Source organism: Ranitomeya imitator, chromosome 1 (assembly GCF_032444005.1).
Source record: "Ranitomeya imitator isolate aRanImi1 chromosome 1, aRanImi1.pri, whole genome shotgun sequence".
NCBI classification, from domain to species: domain Eukaryota; kingdom Metazoa; phylum Chordata; class Amphibia; order Anura; family Dendrobatidae; genus Ranitomeya; species Ranitomeya imitator.
Window position 1 is genome coordinate 1,179,444,263 of NC_091282.1, and position 18,221 is coordinate 1,179,462,483.

At 44.1% G+C, this 18,221-nt stretch overlaps 1 protein-coding gene across 1 annotated transcript in view; it reads left to right on the forward strand.

Moving 5' to 3' along the window:
- The window catches only part of MSANTD1 (Myb/SANT DNA binding domain containing 1), a 43,948-nt gene extending 26,135 nt beyond the window's left edge, over positions 1 to 17,813 (forward strand). The window contains exons 2-3 of the mRNA XM_069745801.1: positions 6,046 to 6,318; positions 15,733 to 17,813. Of these exons, the coding sequence (XP_069601902.1) occupies positions 6,046 to 6,318; positions 15,733 to 15,973 (514 nt within the window). The 3' untranslated portion in view covers positions 15,974 to 17,813. The remainder of the gene's footprint in view (positions 1 to 6,045; positions 6,319 to 15,732) is intronic.
- The last annotated feature ends 408 nt before the right edge of the window (positions 17,814 to 18,221 follow it).

The window sequence follows — 18,221 nt, forward strand, 5'->3', positions numbered from 1 at the left end:
GAGGTATAAAGGTTGCGGCGCACGTAGTGTGCCACATCAAATTTTAGGCCATGCCTCTGACCACACCCATTTCACAACTAGTCACACCCATATCCAAGTCCCAACCACACCCATTTAGAACTGCTGATCACACTGTTTCATATACAATAATTATAACAACAAAAAAAATATGGCCACACAGTGCTCCATACTTTATAATGGCCACACATGACGCTCAATACTGTATAATGGCCACACATGATGCTCCATACTGTATAATGGCTACGCAGTGCTCCACATACTGTATAATGGCCCTACATGATGTTCCATACTGTATAATGGCCACACAGTGCTCCATACTGTATAATGGCCACACATGATGCTCCATACTGTATAATGGCCACACATGATGTTGAATACTGTATAATGGCCACACATGATGCTCCATACTATATAATGGCTACGCAGTGCTCCACATACTGTATAATGGCCCTGCATGATGTTCCATACTGTATAATGGCCACACATGATGCTCCATACTGTATAATGGCCATTGGCCACACATGATGCTCCATACTGTATAATGGCCACACATGATGCTCCATACTGTATAATGACCCCATATGATGTTCAATACTGTATAATGGCCACACATGATGCTCAATACTGTATAATTGTCACACATGATGCTCAATACTGTATAATGGGCCACACGTGATGCTCAATACTGTATAATGGCCATTGGCCACACATGATGCTCCATACTGTATAATGGCCACACATGATGCTCCATACTGTATAATTACCCCACATGATGTTCAATACTGTATAATGGCCCCACATGATGCTCAATACTGTATAATGGCCACACATGATGCTCAATACTGTATAATGGCCACACATGATGCTCAATACTGTATAATGGCCACACATGATGCTCCATACTGGATAATGGGCACACATGATTCTCCATACTGTATAATGACCCCACATGATGCTCAATACTGTATAAGGGCTACACATGATGCTCAATACTGTATAATGGCCATTGGCCACACATGATGCTCCATACTGTATAATGGCCACACATGATGCTCCATACTGTATAATTACCCCACATGATGTTCAATACTGTATAATGGCCCCACATGATGCTCAATACTGTATAATGGCCACACATGATGCTCCATACTGTATAATGACAACACAGGATGCTCAATAGTGTATAATGCCCCCCTCCCATCTTGTATGCATAGCTCATCTCCCTCCCATCCCATATGCATGGCTCATATTCCCCCCCCCCCTCCTGTTTGCATGGCTCATATTCCCCCCTCCTGTATGCATGGCTCATATCCCCCTCCTGTATGCATGGCTCATAATTCCCCTCCTGTATGCATGGCTCATAATTCCCCCACACCTCCTGTATGCATGGCTCATATTCCAGCACCACCCCCTCCTGTATGCATGGCTCATATTCCCCCCTGTATGCATGGCTCATATCCCCCCTTCTGTATGCATAGCTCATAATTCCCCCCTTGTATGTAAGGCTCATATTCCCCCGTATGCATGGCTCATAATTCCCCCCCCCCCGTATGCATGGCTCATATTCCCCCGTATGCATGGCTCATAATTTCCCCCCTGTATACATGGCTCATATTCCCCCCTATGCATGGCTCATAATTCCCCCCCTGTATGCATGGCTCATCTCTCCACCCCCTGCTCCCACTCTTTCTCCCATCTTGCATGGCACGGGCGGCTTACCGTCCTTCATCCCCCCATCCCCTGTCCCTCATACTCACCTGTCAGCTGTCCCACACCGCGCGGCCGCGCCGACATCCCTCTGGCTCTGTCCCGACTCCTGGCGCAGCGCCACCTTCCTAAGTGAGCGGTCATGTGGTACCACGTGACCGCTCACTCAGGACGCGCTACAGACGCTGAGACCAGGCATCGCTGGAGCAGGGTGACTATCATCTTCAAGAAGGGTGGGTGGACCTTGGAGGCGGGGGGGCGGGTGGGTGAGAGGTGGCCCAGGACTAAAATAAAAATAAAATGGCCACACATGATGCTCCATACTGTATAATGACCCCACATGATGCCCAATAGTTTATAGTGCCCCCCTCCCATCTTGTATGCATAGCTCATCTCCCTCCCATCCCATATGCATGGCTCATATTCCCCCCCTCCTCCTGTATGCATAGCTCATATTCCCCCCCTCCTGTTTGCATGGCTCATATTCCCCCCCTCCTGTATGCATGGCTCATATCCCCCTCCTGTATGCATGGCTCATAATTCCCCCCCTGTATGCATGGCTCATATCCCCCCCCCTGTATGCATGGCTCATAATTCCCCCCCACCTCCTGTATGCATGTCTCATATTCCACCACCACCCCCTCCTGTATGCGTGGCTCATAATTCCCCCCACTACTGTGCGCTCTCTGCTCTGAACAGTCACAGAGTGCAGAGAGATGGAAGACGGCGATGCTGAGGAGTCCGATCCTGCAGCCAGCAAGGAGAGAAGAATATTTCATTTTTTTCATGTTTGGAGCATTATATGGGGCCCACTATGTATGGGGCATTATATAGAGCTCATTATGTATGGAGCATTATAAGGGGCCCATTATAGTTGGAGCATTATATGTGGTTCATTATATATGGAGCAATATAAGAGTTCCATCATATACTGTATGGAGCTGTCACGGGGTCCTTCTCTGGTATCACACAATCAACAGAGCAAGAGAATAGTGAGCAACTCTAAGACCTTTATTTAGGCAAAAATACGAAAGGTCCATATACGTCCATCACACAAAGGATAAAACAGTCCAGAACACGAATGCAGTTCAGTAACAGGATAAAAGTCCAACAATCCAGCAGACAGAGGATAGCATAGTCCATATACTCTTCTTTCTCTCTGAGATGCTGTGAACACACCATCATTCCACACAGGATCTGATCTGTGTCTCACCTCCCTGATATTTTAAGTCTCCCTCCTCATTCACAGGTCAGGAGGGGGAAGGTCTCAGGGGCTCATGGTTTCAACAAGCTAGGTCAACATGTCATTAGCATATTAGCAAACAATACAGTGCTGTGGGGGCTGATATCAGATGGCAGCAACAGCCTTTCATCAATTAGCAAATAACTCCTTCTACAAGAGAACACCATGAAAATAAGTAAAATAGAAATATACACAAAAATGATACCCACATAGCATATCACACCATCACAGGAGCATTATATGGGGCCCATTATATATGGAGCAAGAAATGGAACCCATTATTTATGGAGCATTATATGGGGCCTATTATGTATGGAGCATTATATGGGGTTCATTATGTATGTTGCATTATGTGAGGCCCATTATGTACGGAGCATTATATGGGGCCCATCATATACTGTATGGAGCATTATATGGGGGCTATTATGTATGGAGCATTATATGGGGTCCATTATTCTGTATGGAGCACTGTATGGGGCCCTTTATATGTATGTAGCTATATATGCTGCTCCTTATACTGTATGGAGCAATATACGGGGCCCATTATACTGTATGGAGGAATATATGGGGCTTATTATATTGTATGGAGCAATATATGGGGCCATCCATTATACTATATGGAGCAATATATGGGGCTCATTATACTATATGGAGCAATACATGGATTCCATTATTCTGTATGGAGTAACATATGGGGCTCATTATTCTGTATGGCGAACTATGTGTTGCCCATAATACTGTATGGAGGACTATACTGTCCGATTTCTGAGCTATTATAGAATTTACAATAGATATTATTATTATTTATATAGCAGCATTAATTCCATGGTGCTGTACATGAGAAAAGGGGTTACACACAGAATTATAGATATCATTTACAGTAAACAAATTTACAATGACAGACTGGTACAGAGGGGAGAAGATCCTGTCCCTGCGGACTTAGATTCTACGGGTCACTCATGTAATGTAAGAAGTACAGTAAGGGTACCGTCACACAGTGCCATTTCGATCGCTACGACGGTACGATTCGTGACGTTCCAGCGATATCGTTACGATATCGCTGTGTCTGACACGCAGCAGCGATCAGGGATCCTGCTGAGAATCGTACGTCGTAGCAGATCGTTTGGAACTTTCTTTCGTCGCTGGATCTCCCGCTGTCATCGCTAGATCGGTGTGTGTGACACCGATCTAGCGATCTAGCGATGCGATCTAGCGATGCGTTCGCTTGTAACCAGGGTAAACATCGGGTTACTAAGCGCAGGGCCACGCTTAGTAACCCGATGTTTACCCTGGTTACAAGCGTAAATGTAAAAAAAAACAAACAGCACATACTTACATTCCGGTGTCCGTCAGGTCCCTTGCCGTCTGCTTCCCGCACTGTGACTGCCGGCCGTAAACTGAAAGCAGAGCACAGCGGTGACATCACCGCTGTGCTGTGCTTTCACTTTACGGCCGGCAGTCAGTGAGTGCGGGAAGCAGACGGCAAGGGACAGACACCGGAATGTAAGTATGTGCTGTTTGTTTTTTTTTACACTGGTAACCAGGGTAAACATCGGGTTACTAAGAGCGGTCCTGCGCTTAGTAACCCGATGTTTACCCTGGTTACCCGGGGACCTCGGCATCGTTGGTCGCTGGAGAGCTGTCTGTGTGACAGCTCCCCAGCGACCACACTACGATTTACCTACGATCACGGCCAGGTCGTATCGCTGGTCGTGATCGTAGGTAAATCGTATAGTGTGACGGTACCCTAAGTGAAATCTTTGGCATTGTACTATACCGATATTTTGCTGCAGGATCTGTGCATCATGAATTGTGGTATATGTTAAAGGGAACCTGTCACCCCCAAAAAAAGCTAAGCCCACCGGCATCAGGGGCTTATCTACAGCATTATGCAATGCTGTAGATAAGCCCCTGATGCTGGTGGGCTTAGCTCATCTTCGATTTTGGGAGTGACAGGTTCCCTTTAAAGGGTCCCACTGAGACTCTTTCACCAGGGGCCCACGAAAACCTGGACACGGCCCAGACTATGGGCGTCCTGGCTGTTTCCCTAATTAGTGCTCTCCTTGCTTGGGATGGCTGATTAGGTTTGCAGTTTGCCATAATACTTCCGTTTTCTAATTGATTTTTGATTGAACAGTAATCTGTGAGATATTCAGGGCTTGAGCTATTAATTAAAACCTAATCCTAATCCTAATCCTGCTTCCCTCCACAACTTTATCCCTGACCTGTCTGGTGTGTTCCTTGGTTTTCATGATGCTGTTTGTTCCTTCATGCTCTCACACAAACATCTGAGTCGCAGCTATACTGAGAATAAATCACACACTTGTTACTTTATATTGGTGTATCACACAAATTAAATGTGTGTATATCGCAAATGGTCATGATACAGATTTTCCTATTTTCATACAAACCTTTTCTAAAATCTAACAAAGTTGTAGAACCTTCCATAATGCTTCATCACGATATAGCAGCAGTAGAAATAAAAAAAAAAAAAAACAACAAAAACCTTCACTAATAATTTTGTAATTTAGTGCTTTATAATGTTACATACAATGGAAACTTCATACACTAATAAATAGATCTTAGACCCGAAGAGGCCGTTATATTTACTTTGAAAATCCATTTCAGAATAGCTGTATAATCAATTGCCAAAGTTTTCCAGCCTGATTTAAAGATGATGTTTTGAGACCAAATAAAGCAGGACTCAGTGGTACAAACAGCATCCCTGACAATTATATTGTATTACTTTGATTTTATGTGTGTGCAAAATGGCATAAAGGGAATAAGCTACAAATAAATTAATAATATTAATTAGTAATTCTACATTTGACTGTTAATACATCATGCAGGGAGAGGGAGGAGCAGATATCTTCATTATTTGTTGCCAGTCGTGGATCCTGTGTTATCTTTCGCTTGCGGATTTACCTTTTCTTGAAATTCTGTCTGTGATGATAATGAAACTGCTGAAAAGCAATCTCTGCAATGATAATCAAACCAGTTTGTACTTTCTTTTTTTTTTTTGCAATAGCAAAATGGTTCTTCCTAATGATTTATTATGGTTCATCTCTCTATAGAAAACTGAAATGTATGGCCGATGGAGAGTCCATTCCTCCCGACTGGCCTTATTTTAAGACCATAGATCGGATCCTGTCGAAAATACCAGAACAAAGTGATGGAAAGTCACAGCCTGGACCTTCTACATCGCAAACCGAGGCTTCTCAGTCCCCGTCTACAAAGTCCACCCCCCTCTACCTTCCCTACAACCAATTCACATATGAAGAAAGAGAAGGTTGCTTTGAAGACGTCAATTCAGAAAGCTCAACAAGCCTGCAGTCCTATAAACTCAGGTACAGACATGCTGGATTATTATAGAAAGTCTCTGTTGTTTCATAGGTCAGTAATCTGGTCATCCACATACATGGACATAATCATCCTTAAAGGGACCTGTTAGCCTGGGACTCTGAAGGGACTATACACCTCATGTAATCTTCACCCTACTTGGTGTTCTCCTTTGGCCTCTCGTTACCTGAGATCACCTTTCTTTTCTTCTTGCTTCCAAGATGGAGACTATAGTGGCATGGGGAAAGTGGTAACTCTAAATCAGGGCTTCCCGAGCCTTTTCTCCGGTCCAGACTTACCTCTCTGTTCCCGATTGCACTGTGGTGGCCATCTTGGAAGCAGGAGGAAAGGAACCCATATTTCAACAGACAAGGCAATGTGAGACAAATAGGTAGGGTGACTACTATCCATAAAAAATTTAGTCAATTTTTCATCCCAGTGTTAAGAGTCCCTTTAAGACTAACAAAACGATTCATCAATACTGGCGTTATACGTGCCAGTCTTTATGAAAGTTTCAGTAGGGTAGGATGCACAAAAGTCATTGACAAGCGTCAGCCAGTGTAAGAACCGGAGACTGGAGAACATTTTTGTAGTAATTTCCGCCACTTTTGTGGTACAAATTCCGAAGAATTTTGTAGCCGCGATGAACTACGGGCCCCTCCTTGCTAAGAGTTGCCCACTTTTCAAACTACTACATCAGCAGGTAAGAAAACTATGAGTTGTGAAAAATAAAAATGCAGCATTTCAAATGGTTTTACCTCGAAATTCTGATTAATTAGACGCTATGTTCACACATCACTTATTTGGTGCAGGTTTTCAGTGCAGGAAATAGCAGTGTGTTACATGTTGTGAATTCTGTGGCTGAGTTCACTTCTGTGGTCACAAGTGGTATTGCAGTCTCTGGGCTTCCTCCCTCAGGTGTTTTGGTGAGCTCGTTGGCTGCCTTGCTATTTAGCTCCACCTGAGTCTGTCTTCCTTGCTCCTTGTCAATGTTCCAGTGTTGGATCTGAGCTACTGCATCTTTCCTTGGGCCTGCTGCTCTGCTAGATAAGTGCTTCTAGTTTGTTTTCTGTTTTTTTCTGTCCAGCTTGCTATTATCTTTTGCTGGAAGCTCTGAGAAGCAAAGGGGTGCACCGCCGTGCTGTTAGTTCGGCACGGTGGGTCTTTTTGCCCCTTTGCGTGGTTTTCGTTTTAGGGTTTTTTGTAGACTGCATAGTTCTCTTTGCTATCCTCGCTCTGTCTAGAATATCGGGCCTCACTTTGCTGAATCTATTTCATTCCTACGTTTGTCTTTTCATCTTGCTAACAGTCATTATATGTGGGGGGCTGCCTATTCCTTTGGGGTATTTCTCTGAGGTAAGTCAGGCTTGTATTTCTATCTTCAGGCTAGTCAGCTCCTCAGGCAGTGCCGAGTTGCATAGGTAGTGATAGGCGCAATCCACTGCTGCTTATAGTTGTGTGAGGATAGATCAGGTACTGCAGTCTACAGAGATTCCACGTCTCAGAGCTCGTCCTATTGTTTTTGGTTATTGCCAGATCTCTGTATGTGCGCTGATTACTGCACGCTGTGTTGCCTGATTGCCGGCCATAACAGTACAAGGAGCCACACCAATGATTCCCAATAGAGGGAAAAAAGAAATCCTGACATCATTTTTTTTTCTTAGCTCTGTCTTCAGTCTTTTTTTTCCCCTAGACATTAGAGTGCTTCAGGACACAGCTGTGGACATGGATATTCAGGCTCTGTGCTCCTCAATGGATAATCTCGTTGTAAATGTACAAAAAATTCAAGATACTATTGATCAGAAATCGATGCTAGAACCAAGAATTCCGATTCCTGATTTGTTTTTTTGGTGACAGAACTAAGTTCCTGAGCTTCAGAAATAATTGTAAGCTATTTTTGGCCTTGAAACCTCATTCTTCTGGTAATCCTATTCAACAGGTTTTGATTATTATTTCTTTTTTGCGCGGCGACCCACAGGACTGGGCGTTTTCTCTTGCACCAGGAGATTCTGCATTGAGTAATGTTGATGCATTTTTCCAGGCGCTGGGATTGCTTTACGATGAGCCTAATTCAGTGGATCAGGCTGAGAAAAATCTGCTGGCTTTATGCCAGGGTCAGGATGATGTAGAAGTATATTGTCAGAAATTTAGGAAGTGGTCAGTACTCACTCTGTGGAATGAATCTGCACTAGCGGCTTTGTTCAGAAAGGGTCTCTCTGAAGCTCTTAAGGATGTAATGGTGGGATTTCCTATGCCTGCTGGTTTGAATGAGTCTATGTCCTTGGCCATTCAGATCGGTCGTCGCTTGCGCGAGCGTAAATCTCTGCACCATCTGGCGGTATTGTCTGAGAGTAAACCTGAGCCTATGCAGTGCGACAGGACTATGACTAAAGTAGAACGGCAAGAACACAGACGTCTGAACAGGCTGTGTTTCTATTGTGGTGATTCTACTCATGCTATTTCTAATTGTCCTAAACGCACTAGGCGGTTCGATAGCTCTGCCGTTATTGGTACTGTACAGTCCAAATTCCTTTTGTCCATTACCTTAATGTGCTCTTTGTCATCGTATTCTGTCATGGCGTTTGTGGATTCAGGCGCTGCCCTGAATCTGATGGATTTGGATTATGCTAAACGTTGTGGATTTTTCTTGGAGCCTTTGCGGTGTCCTATTCCGTTGAGAGGAATTGATGCTACACCTTTGGCCAAGAATAAGCCTCAGTACTGGGCCCAGCTGACCATGTGCATGGCTCCTGCACATCAGGAAGTTATTCGCTTTCTGGTACTGCATAATTTGCATGATGTGGTCGTGTTGGGGTTGCCATGGCTACAAACCCATAATCCAGTATTGGATTGGAACTCTATGTCGGTAACCAGCTGGGGTTGTCAGGGAGTACATGGTGATGTTCCATTTTTGTCTATTTCGTCATCCATTCCTTCTGACATCCCAGAGTTCTTGTCGGACTTTCAGGATGTATTTGAAGAGTCCAAGTCTGATGCCCTACCTCCGCATAGGAATTGTGATTGTGCTATCGATTTGATTCCTAGTAGTAAATTCCCTAAGGGTCGTTTATTTAATTTGTCCGTACCTGAACACACCGCTATGCGCAGTTATGTGAAGGAGTCCCTGGAGAAGGGACATATTCGCCCATCGTCGTCACCATTGGGAGCAGGGTTCTTTTTTGTAGCCAAGAAGGATGGTTCGCTAAGACCGTGTATTGATTACCGCCTTCTTAATAAGATCACTGTTAAGTTTCAGTATCCCTTGCCATTGATTTCTGACTTGTTTGCTCGGATTAAGGGGGCTAGTTGGTTTAATAAGATTGATCTTCGTGGTGCGTATAATCTGGTGAGAATCAGGCAGGGAGATGAATGGAAAACGGCATTTAATACGCCCGAGGGTCATTTTGAGTATCTGGTGATGCCGTTCGGACTTGCCAATGCTCCATCTGTTTTTCAGTCTTTTATGCATGACATTTTCCGTGAGTATCTGGATAAATTCTTGATTGTTTACTTGGATGACATTTTGATCTTCTCAGATGATTGGGAGTCTCATGTGAAGCAAGTCAGAATGGTTTTCCAGGTACTGCGTGCTAATTCCTTGTTCGTGAAGGGATCAAAGTGTCTCTTCGGTGTGCAGAAAGTTTCATTTTTGGGGTTCATCTTTTCCCCTTCTACTATCGAGATGGATCCGGTTAAGGTTCAGGCCATCCAGGATTGGACTCAGCCGACATCTCTAAAAGGTCTGCAGAAATTCCTGGGCTTTACTAATTTTTATCGTCGCTTCATCTGTAATTTTTCTAGCATTGCCAGACCATTGACCGATTTGACCAAGAAGGGTGCTGATTTGGTTAATTGGTCTTCTGCTGCCGTGGAAGCTTTTCAGGAGTTGAAGCGTCGTTTTTGCTGTGCCCCTGTGTTGTGTCAACCTGATGTTTCTCTTCCGTTCCAGGTCGAGGTTGATGCTTCTGAGATTGGTGCAGGGGCGGTTTTGTCACAGAGAGGTTCTGGTTGCTCAGTGTTCAAACCATGTGCTTTCTTTTCTAGGAAATTTTCTGCTGCTGAGCGTAATTATGATGTGGGCAACCGAGAGTTGCTGGCCATGAAGTGGGCATTCGAGGAGTGGCGTCATTGGCTTGAGGGTGCTAAGCATCGCGTGGTGGTATTGACTGATCATAAGAACCTTACTTATCTTGAGTCTGCCAAGCGCTTGAATCCTAGACAGGCCCGTTAGTCGTTATTTTTTGCTCGTTTTGATTTTGTGATTTCATACCTTCCGGGCTCTAAAAATGTGAAGGCGGATGCTCTGTCTAGGAGTTTTGTGCCCGACTCTCCGGGGTTATCTGAGCCGGCGAGTATCCTCAAGGAAGGAGTCATTGTGTCTGCCATCTCCCCTGATTTGCGGAGAGTGTTGCAGAAATTTCAGGCTAATAAACCTGATCGTTGTCCGGCCGAGAAACTGTTCGTCCCTGATAGGTGGACTAGTAAAGTTATCTCTGAACTTCATTGTTCGGTGCTGGCCGGTCATCCAGGAATCTTTGGTACCAGGGAGTTGGTTGCTAGATCCTTCTGGTGGCCATCTCTGTCACGGGATGTGCGTGCTTTTGTGCAGTCCTGTGGAATTTGTGCTAGGGCTAAGCCCTGCTGTTCACGTGCCAGTGGGTTGCTTTTGCCCTTGCCGGTCCCGAAGAGGCCTTGGACACATATTTCGATGGATTTCATTTCTGACCTTCCCGTTTCTCAAAAAATGTCGGTCATTTGGGTGGTCTGTGATCGCTTTTCTAAAATGGTCCATCTGGTGCCCTTGGTTAAATTGCCTTCCTCCTCTGATTTGGTGCCTTTGTTCTTCCAGCATGTGGTTCGTTTACATGGCATTCCTGAGAATATTGTTTCTGACAGAGGTCCCCAGTTTGTCTCGAGGTTCTGGCGAGCCTTTTGTGGTAGGATGGGCATTGACCTATCTTTCTCCTCGGCCTTCCATCCTCAGACTAATGGCCAGACCGAACGAACCAATCAGACCTTGGAAACATATCTGAGATGTTTTGTTTCCGCTGACCAGGATGATTGGGTGTCATTTTTGCCGTTGGCTGAGTTCGCCCTTAATAATCGGGCCAGCTCGGCTACCTTGGTCTCTCCATTTTTCTGCAATTCTGGGTTCCATCCTCGTTTCTCTTCAGGACAGGTTGAGTCTTCGGACTGTCCTGGTGTGGATTCTGTGGTGGACAGGTTGCAGCAGATCTGGACTCAGGTAGTGGACAATTTGACCTTGTCCCAGGAGAAGGCTCAGCTTTTCGCTAATCGCAGACGCCGTGTGGGACCCCGACTTCGTGTTGGGGATCTGGTTTGGTTATCTTCTCGTCATATTCCTATGAAGGTTTCCTCTCCTAAATTTAAACCTCGTTTTATTGGTCCGTATAGGATTTCTGAGATTCTCAATCCGGTGTCTTTTCGTCTGACCCTTCCAGACTCCTTTTCCATACATAATGTATTCCATAGGTCGTTGTTGAGGAGATACGTGGCACCTATGGTTCCATCTGTGGAGCCTCCTGCCCCTGTTTTGGTGGAGGGGGAATTGGAGTATATTGTGGAGAAGATTTTGGATTCTCGTGTCTCTAGACGGAAACTCCAGTATCTGGTCAAATGGAAGGGTTATGCTCAGGAAGATAATTCCTGGGTTTTTGCCTCTGATGTCCATGCCCCAGATCTTGTTCGTGCCTTTCATGTGGCTCATCCTGGTCGGCCTGGGGGTTCTGTTGAGGGTTCGGTGACCCCTCCTCAAGGGTGGGGGGTACTGTTGTGAATTCTGTGGCTGAGTTCACTTCTGTGGTCACAAGTGGTATTGCAGTCTCTGGGCTTCCTCCCTCAGGTGTTTTGGTGAGCTCGTTGGCTGCCTTGCTATTTAGCTCCACCTGAGTCTGTCTTCCTTGCTCCTTGTCAATGTTCCAGTGTTGGATCTGAGCTACTGCATCTTTCCTTGGGCCTGCTGCTCTGCTAGATAAGTGCTTCTAGTTTGTTTTCTGTTTTTTCTGTCCAGCTTGCTATTAACTTTTGCTGGAAGCTCTGAGAAGCAAAGGGGTGCACCGCCGTGCTGTTAGTTCGGCACGGTGGGTCTTTTTGCCCCTTTGCGTGGTTTTCGTTTTAGGGTTTTTTGTAGACTGCATAGTTCTCTTTGCTATCCTCGCTCTGTCTAGAATATCGGGCCTCACTTTGCTGAATCTATTTCATTCCTACGTTTGTCTTTTCATCTTGCTAACAGTCATTATATGTGGGGGGCTGCCTATTCCTTTGGGGTATTTCTCTGAGGTAAGTCAGGCTTGTATTTCTATCTTCAGGCTAGTCAGCTCCTCAGGCAGTGCCGAGTTGCATAGGTAGTGATAGGCGCAATCCACTGCTGCTTATAGTTGTGTGAGGATAGATCAGGTACTGCAGTCTACAGAGATTCCACGTCTCAGAGCTCGTCCTATTGTTTTTGGTTATTGCCAGATCTCTGTATGTGCGCTGATTACTGCACGCTGTGTTGCCTGATTGCCGGCCATAACAGTTACAGTATCAGCTAAGCGGATGAGACTTTACCAATCTCTTCACCTCGTAGAGGTGGAATTGGCCTTTAAATGGACCCTCGGTACAGATTTTAAGTGGCACCTCCTATACAGGTATATATAAGATGCCATGAACCGTCAGGACTGTTGTTTGCACCTTTGCAGCCCTGTGACTTAGACTTGCTGGTGGCCATTGAGGAGAAAATCATTGTCAGGCAGCAGTTCTTCGGCAATTTGCAGTTCTTGGAGGAAAGTCACACTATGCTTTTATTTCTCAGTGAATATGACAGCAGAGATCTTATAAATGATCACAGGAGGTGCTGCTATTGGTCTGATGATGTTATTGGAATTTCATATTGTTTTCTTTTCCATTCATATCCAGAGCTGATATATAAAATGTGCCCTCCAGAAACAGTCAGCGGGTTCTCTCCATCCAGTTGTCAAACATGTAACTTACAGATGTCTTCTTCCTTACATTTCCTACTTATCTTGAGAAACTTGGCAGAAAGTGACCACCTTTAAAAAAAACAAAACATGATTTTGTGATACTCTATAAATGACCACCCAGTGTTTGTGATGAGAGTTCCGGCCTGTTGAGGGTGACAACAATTTATTCAGTTTGCTTCATAGGAATTTAAGGGATTTTCCTTGATTCCGTTAGTGATTTCCTCAAGGCAAAACTGCTCCAGCTCCTCCAAGTTAAATGGTTTCCTCTGGTGAACAACAATCTTCAAGTCTTACCACAGATTCTCCATTGGACTAAGCTCCGGGCTTTGACTAGGCCACTCCAAAACATTTACACGATTCCCGTTAAACCACTCGAGAGTTGCTTTGTCAGTATGCTTTGGGTCATTATCTTGCTGGAAGGTGAACCTCCGTCCCAGTCTGAAATCACTGACAGACTGAAACAGGTTTTGATCAAGAATATCCCTGTATCTTCCCCTTGACTCTTACCATTTTTCCTGTCCCTGGTGTTCTTGGGGTGATGATCTCTGGTGGTTTAGCCACAGACATAGCTGTGGCTCTGTGCTCGGGTGCTCCTGCATGGTGTTCCTTCTCCCTCTATGCAGGGACGTGGGCTTAATCACCACCTCGACCCTCCGACGTGATCCCAGCGTACTCCTTGCCTGCTCCTGTGCACACCGCACTGTGTCTCAGTGGCATGCCTAGTGAGCACGCTCCCCTGCTCTTAAAGTGGCAACGCACCCATGATAAATGCCAACTGCTAACAGCTGTGAGGCATTTAGTGATGTGTTCACCTGCAAGGTTTCTCCAAGCCAATAGCTGGGAGGCATCTTGTATAAAGGGCACCCTCCGCAATTGGGAGGTGCATGAGCAACCCTTATAGTTACTGTTAGATGGTTTGGTGTGTGCAACTGTATGTTGCCAGGTCCCCCATTCTAGTCTGTTAAAGCTATTCCTAAATCCTGTGTCCCTTTAGTCCAGTGTAGGTTGTCCTCATTTCCTGTGATCACTTCGGTGGTCTCCGTATCCTGAAACTGCGTCCACGGTATCTATGCCCTGTGTCCACGTCGGCAGTACCTGAACTGCTATCCGAGACCTGTGTGTCTGAACCTGTTCCAGTGGCCATCCTGTCTGCACAGTCTGAACCTGTCCCTGTGGCCATCCTTCCCTGTCTAGAAATGTTTTAACGGCTTAGACCCTTTAAGTCATCTGCTATTGTTGGATGATGCACTGAAGTGGCACCTGGCAGCTATCTGCCGCACAAGCCTGACCTCACCATCAGAGGCTCCAGTGAACACCAAAGTAGCTGCTTAGTTACGCCCATCCACAGTAGGTCCAGTCAGTGGCACAGTGGGTCCGTGAACCACGTGCACCACTGTTGGATGTAACAATTGCTTTACCTTGGTGGCCAAAAAGTTAAATTTTGGTTTAATCTGACCTCAGCATTTTCCTGGATACATTTGGAGAGTCTCCCACTTGTCTTTTGGAAAACTCAAAATGAGCCTTACAATTTTTGTCTAAATGAAGGCTTTTTTTTGCTCTCTCTTCCATAAAGGCCACCTCTTTGGAGTGTATGGCTTATTATGGTCATATGGACAGATACTCCCCTCTCTGCTTGGGAACTCTGCAGCTTCTTCAGGGTTATCTTTGGTCTCTGTGCTGCCTCTCTGATTAATGCCCTCCTTGCCCGGGCTGAAAGTTTTGGTGGACAACCCTCGCTTAGAAGGTTTGTTGTGGTACCGTGTTCTTTCCATTTGATGACAATGGATTTGATGGGTCTCCGGGAGATCATCAGAGATTGCGATATTATTTTTATAATCCCAATAACGACTTCTCAATAACTTTCTCCCTGACTTGTTTGGAGATCTCCTTGGTCTTCATGGTGTTTGGATAGTGGTGCCTATTGCTTAATGGTGTTGCAGCCTCTGTGGCTTTTCAGAAAAGATGTATATACTGACAGACCATGTGACACTTAGATTGCACACAGGTGGACTTCTCTTCACTAAGCATGTAACTTATGAAGGCAACTGCTTGAACCAAAAATTTGTAGGGCCTTTATCGCAAAATGGGTGAATACATATGTGCATGCCAATTTTTTGCTATATTATCCCATAAATTTAATTTATGCCTATATTTTTTTCACTTCACCGACTATTTAGTGCTGATGCATAACAAACAAGTCAGATTACAAAAATATTTAAACACAAGTTTAAGTAAGGTAAGAAAATGGGTAAAAAGCCAAGGGGGTGAATACTTTCACAAGCCACTGTAGCTATGCTAGTGAGCCTTTATTTTTCACAATAAACTCCAATGGCCACCCTGTCAAGTAGAAGCTCAATGTCAATCTGTAAATAAAGCCTTTTGATTTATGCTCTTTGTTATTCTTCGCTTTTGCATAGTAACTTTTTGGTTATTATTCAGATCTGGTGAGAGGGCCATAAAGAAGAGGAAACTGCAAAGCAGTAGTTTTCAGAAGAAGAAGTTAAAGATAATGGAAAACATGTTAGAGGAACAGAAAAGGCTGAGCCGAGCGATGGAGGAAACCTGCCGGGAAGTGAGACGAATCTTGGACCAGCAGAACATCATTCAAGTACAAAGCTTACAGCTCCAAGAGAGGATGATGAATCTACTAGAGAGGATGGTCACCAAATCGTCTCCTTAAAATCTGTTCCACCACATATCTCCTTGTCCTTGTGCCTTTTTTTGGACCGTTTTATGGTTTCTGGTATGACAATGGACACCAAGAGGGTGGATTATTTGAGGAAGACCAACAGTGAAGGGTTTTGTGATGTATTGAGCTGCTCTCCTTGAGCTCACCGTAATGGAGACCACCTCTGTTCCTAATAAGGCATATAGGCAGGGGTTGTCATCATGAGAAAACACATTAAAGCACGTCTACACTGCTCCATTATGAAAAATGACTACTTACCAGTTTTTGATGGGAAAATCTCTGCAGCAATTTAAAGTCAACTGAATGGTCCACTTTTGCATATGACGCACGTATTATGGTGTTTGTGCCATGTCTGTGAGGTGGATGTCTACCAAATCACGAATGTGTAATTTCAGAGGCCTAAATCCACTGCAGTAACCCGATAAACTCACTTTATTCAATGTTATGCTCCTATGCAGAGTGTATGCTCGTTTCAATTGTTGGAAGCACCTGTTGTGAATCCTATCTGCTGTATAAGGCACTGCTTCTTCATGCTACACAGACATGTTAGGCGTCTCTCATTCAGGTAGCAAAAAGAATGAAAAGCTTGTCCAAGAAACCTTATAACGTAGAGTTGCTTTACTTTATTGTATTTGCATAATGCTCCGTCAACGTGAAGAGGTTAAATATATGCACATATTACCGTATAAGTTCTAATTTATTAACAGTGTGTAACAGGGAAAAAAAACTTGTTGCCTATGCCAATCAAGCACAGTGCAGTACTGATATGCGCCTGGTTAAGGAGGACCTGTTTGTTGCCATGAACATGTATTTTTTTGACCTGGTGTAAATGCCGCTGTTCTCCTAAATTCAGCGCTATTTTTCTTTTGTTCCTGCGCCTCTCCGTTCCTGAGATATGACCATTTCTTCCAGGTATATAAATCTGGTCTTCTTAGCCAAGTGGGTGAGTCCTCAACTCTTTTCTGTGGGCGTGTTCTTCAGAACCACTCTCACTTGGCTAAAAAAAAAAATAAGACTATATTTACATACAGGGAAGAAGGAGTCATTTCTCAGGAACCGAGAGGCGCAGGAAAAAAAGGAAAACATTGTCGGATTCAGGAGAACGGTGGCATTACCACCAGGTTAAAAAAAAAAATTACAAATACATATTTATTAAAAGCGGCATCTCCTCTTTTAATGGGTTCTATAGAATTTTAAAAACTTGGCTTCTTTTTTCCAGAAATGGCAACACGCCTATCCATGGGATGTATGGTATTACAGCTCGATTGAAATTAATTGGACTGAGCTGCAATATCCCACGCAACCAATGGACATGGGGGCGCTGTTTCGGAAGAAAGCATAAACGATTTTGCTCCAAGTCTATCCCATTTTTCACAAGCATATTTTCACTGGAGTTTATAAACATGGACACATGATTAATAAATGACATAAAGAGAAGATTTGCTATACCTCCAGGTCTGAATACTGTCCAAATGTAAAGCCATGTAGAAAATGCCGCCATTTTCTGCTACTGTATATGACAGCACAAAGAAATGCATGTACAAAGCATCTGGTGACCTGACTGCTCTGTATACGGAGGTTACGGTAATATGCTACGCACTCCACCCTGCACTTTACGCACAACCCTTCTATAAAGTATATAGATATAGCTTATATCATGCCGCTATTTATATTTATACGTCACGTAACACAAGGGACGTAAATCTTGCCACGTTCAAAATCTGGTTCTTCTACATTCCCTGTGATAATTGGAACTGTAAAATCCAATACAGCCCATACATGTGTGATGATTATCAGCTATATATTCATTTGGCTAAATTCACACCAGTGTTAAAAAAAAATAAAAATAAAAAAAAATATTAAAAATTGTTGACTTTTCATCCAGAAAAAAAAAAGAAAAGATTTTTAATTTTTTCAGATCTGTTGTCATCGGTTTTTATACATCTGCTGTTAAACAAATTTGCAAGACCAAAAACAGTTTCCTATGTTAATAATGGAAATATATCAGTGAAAATCATCAGCAATGTGGATGATGGGCGAGTCTCACCCAAAATACAGAAGAAATTATGCTGCAAATTTTTCTACATGGATGTTTGGCCCATGTTAAAAAAAGAAACAACTCACCTGGACATCCCAAATGAATAAAAATTGGTCCTAGTGCTGTGGGTATTTGTTTTTTTGTGGTGGGGGACAGTACTCTTACGGAAAATATGGTCTTGTGAACTTCGCCCTAGGCAGA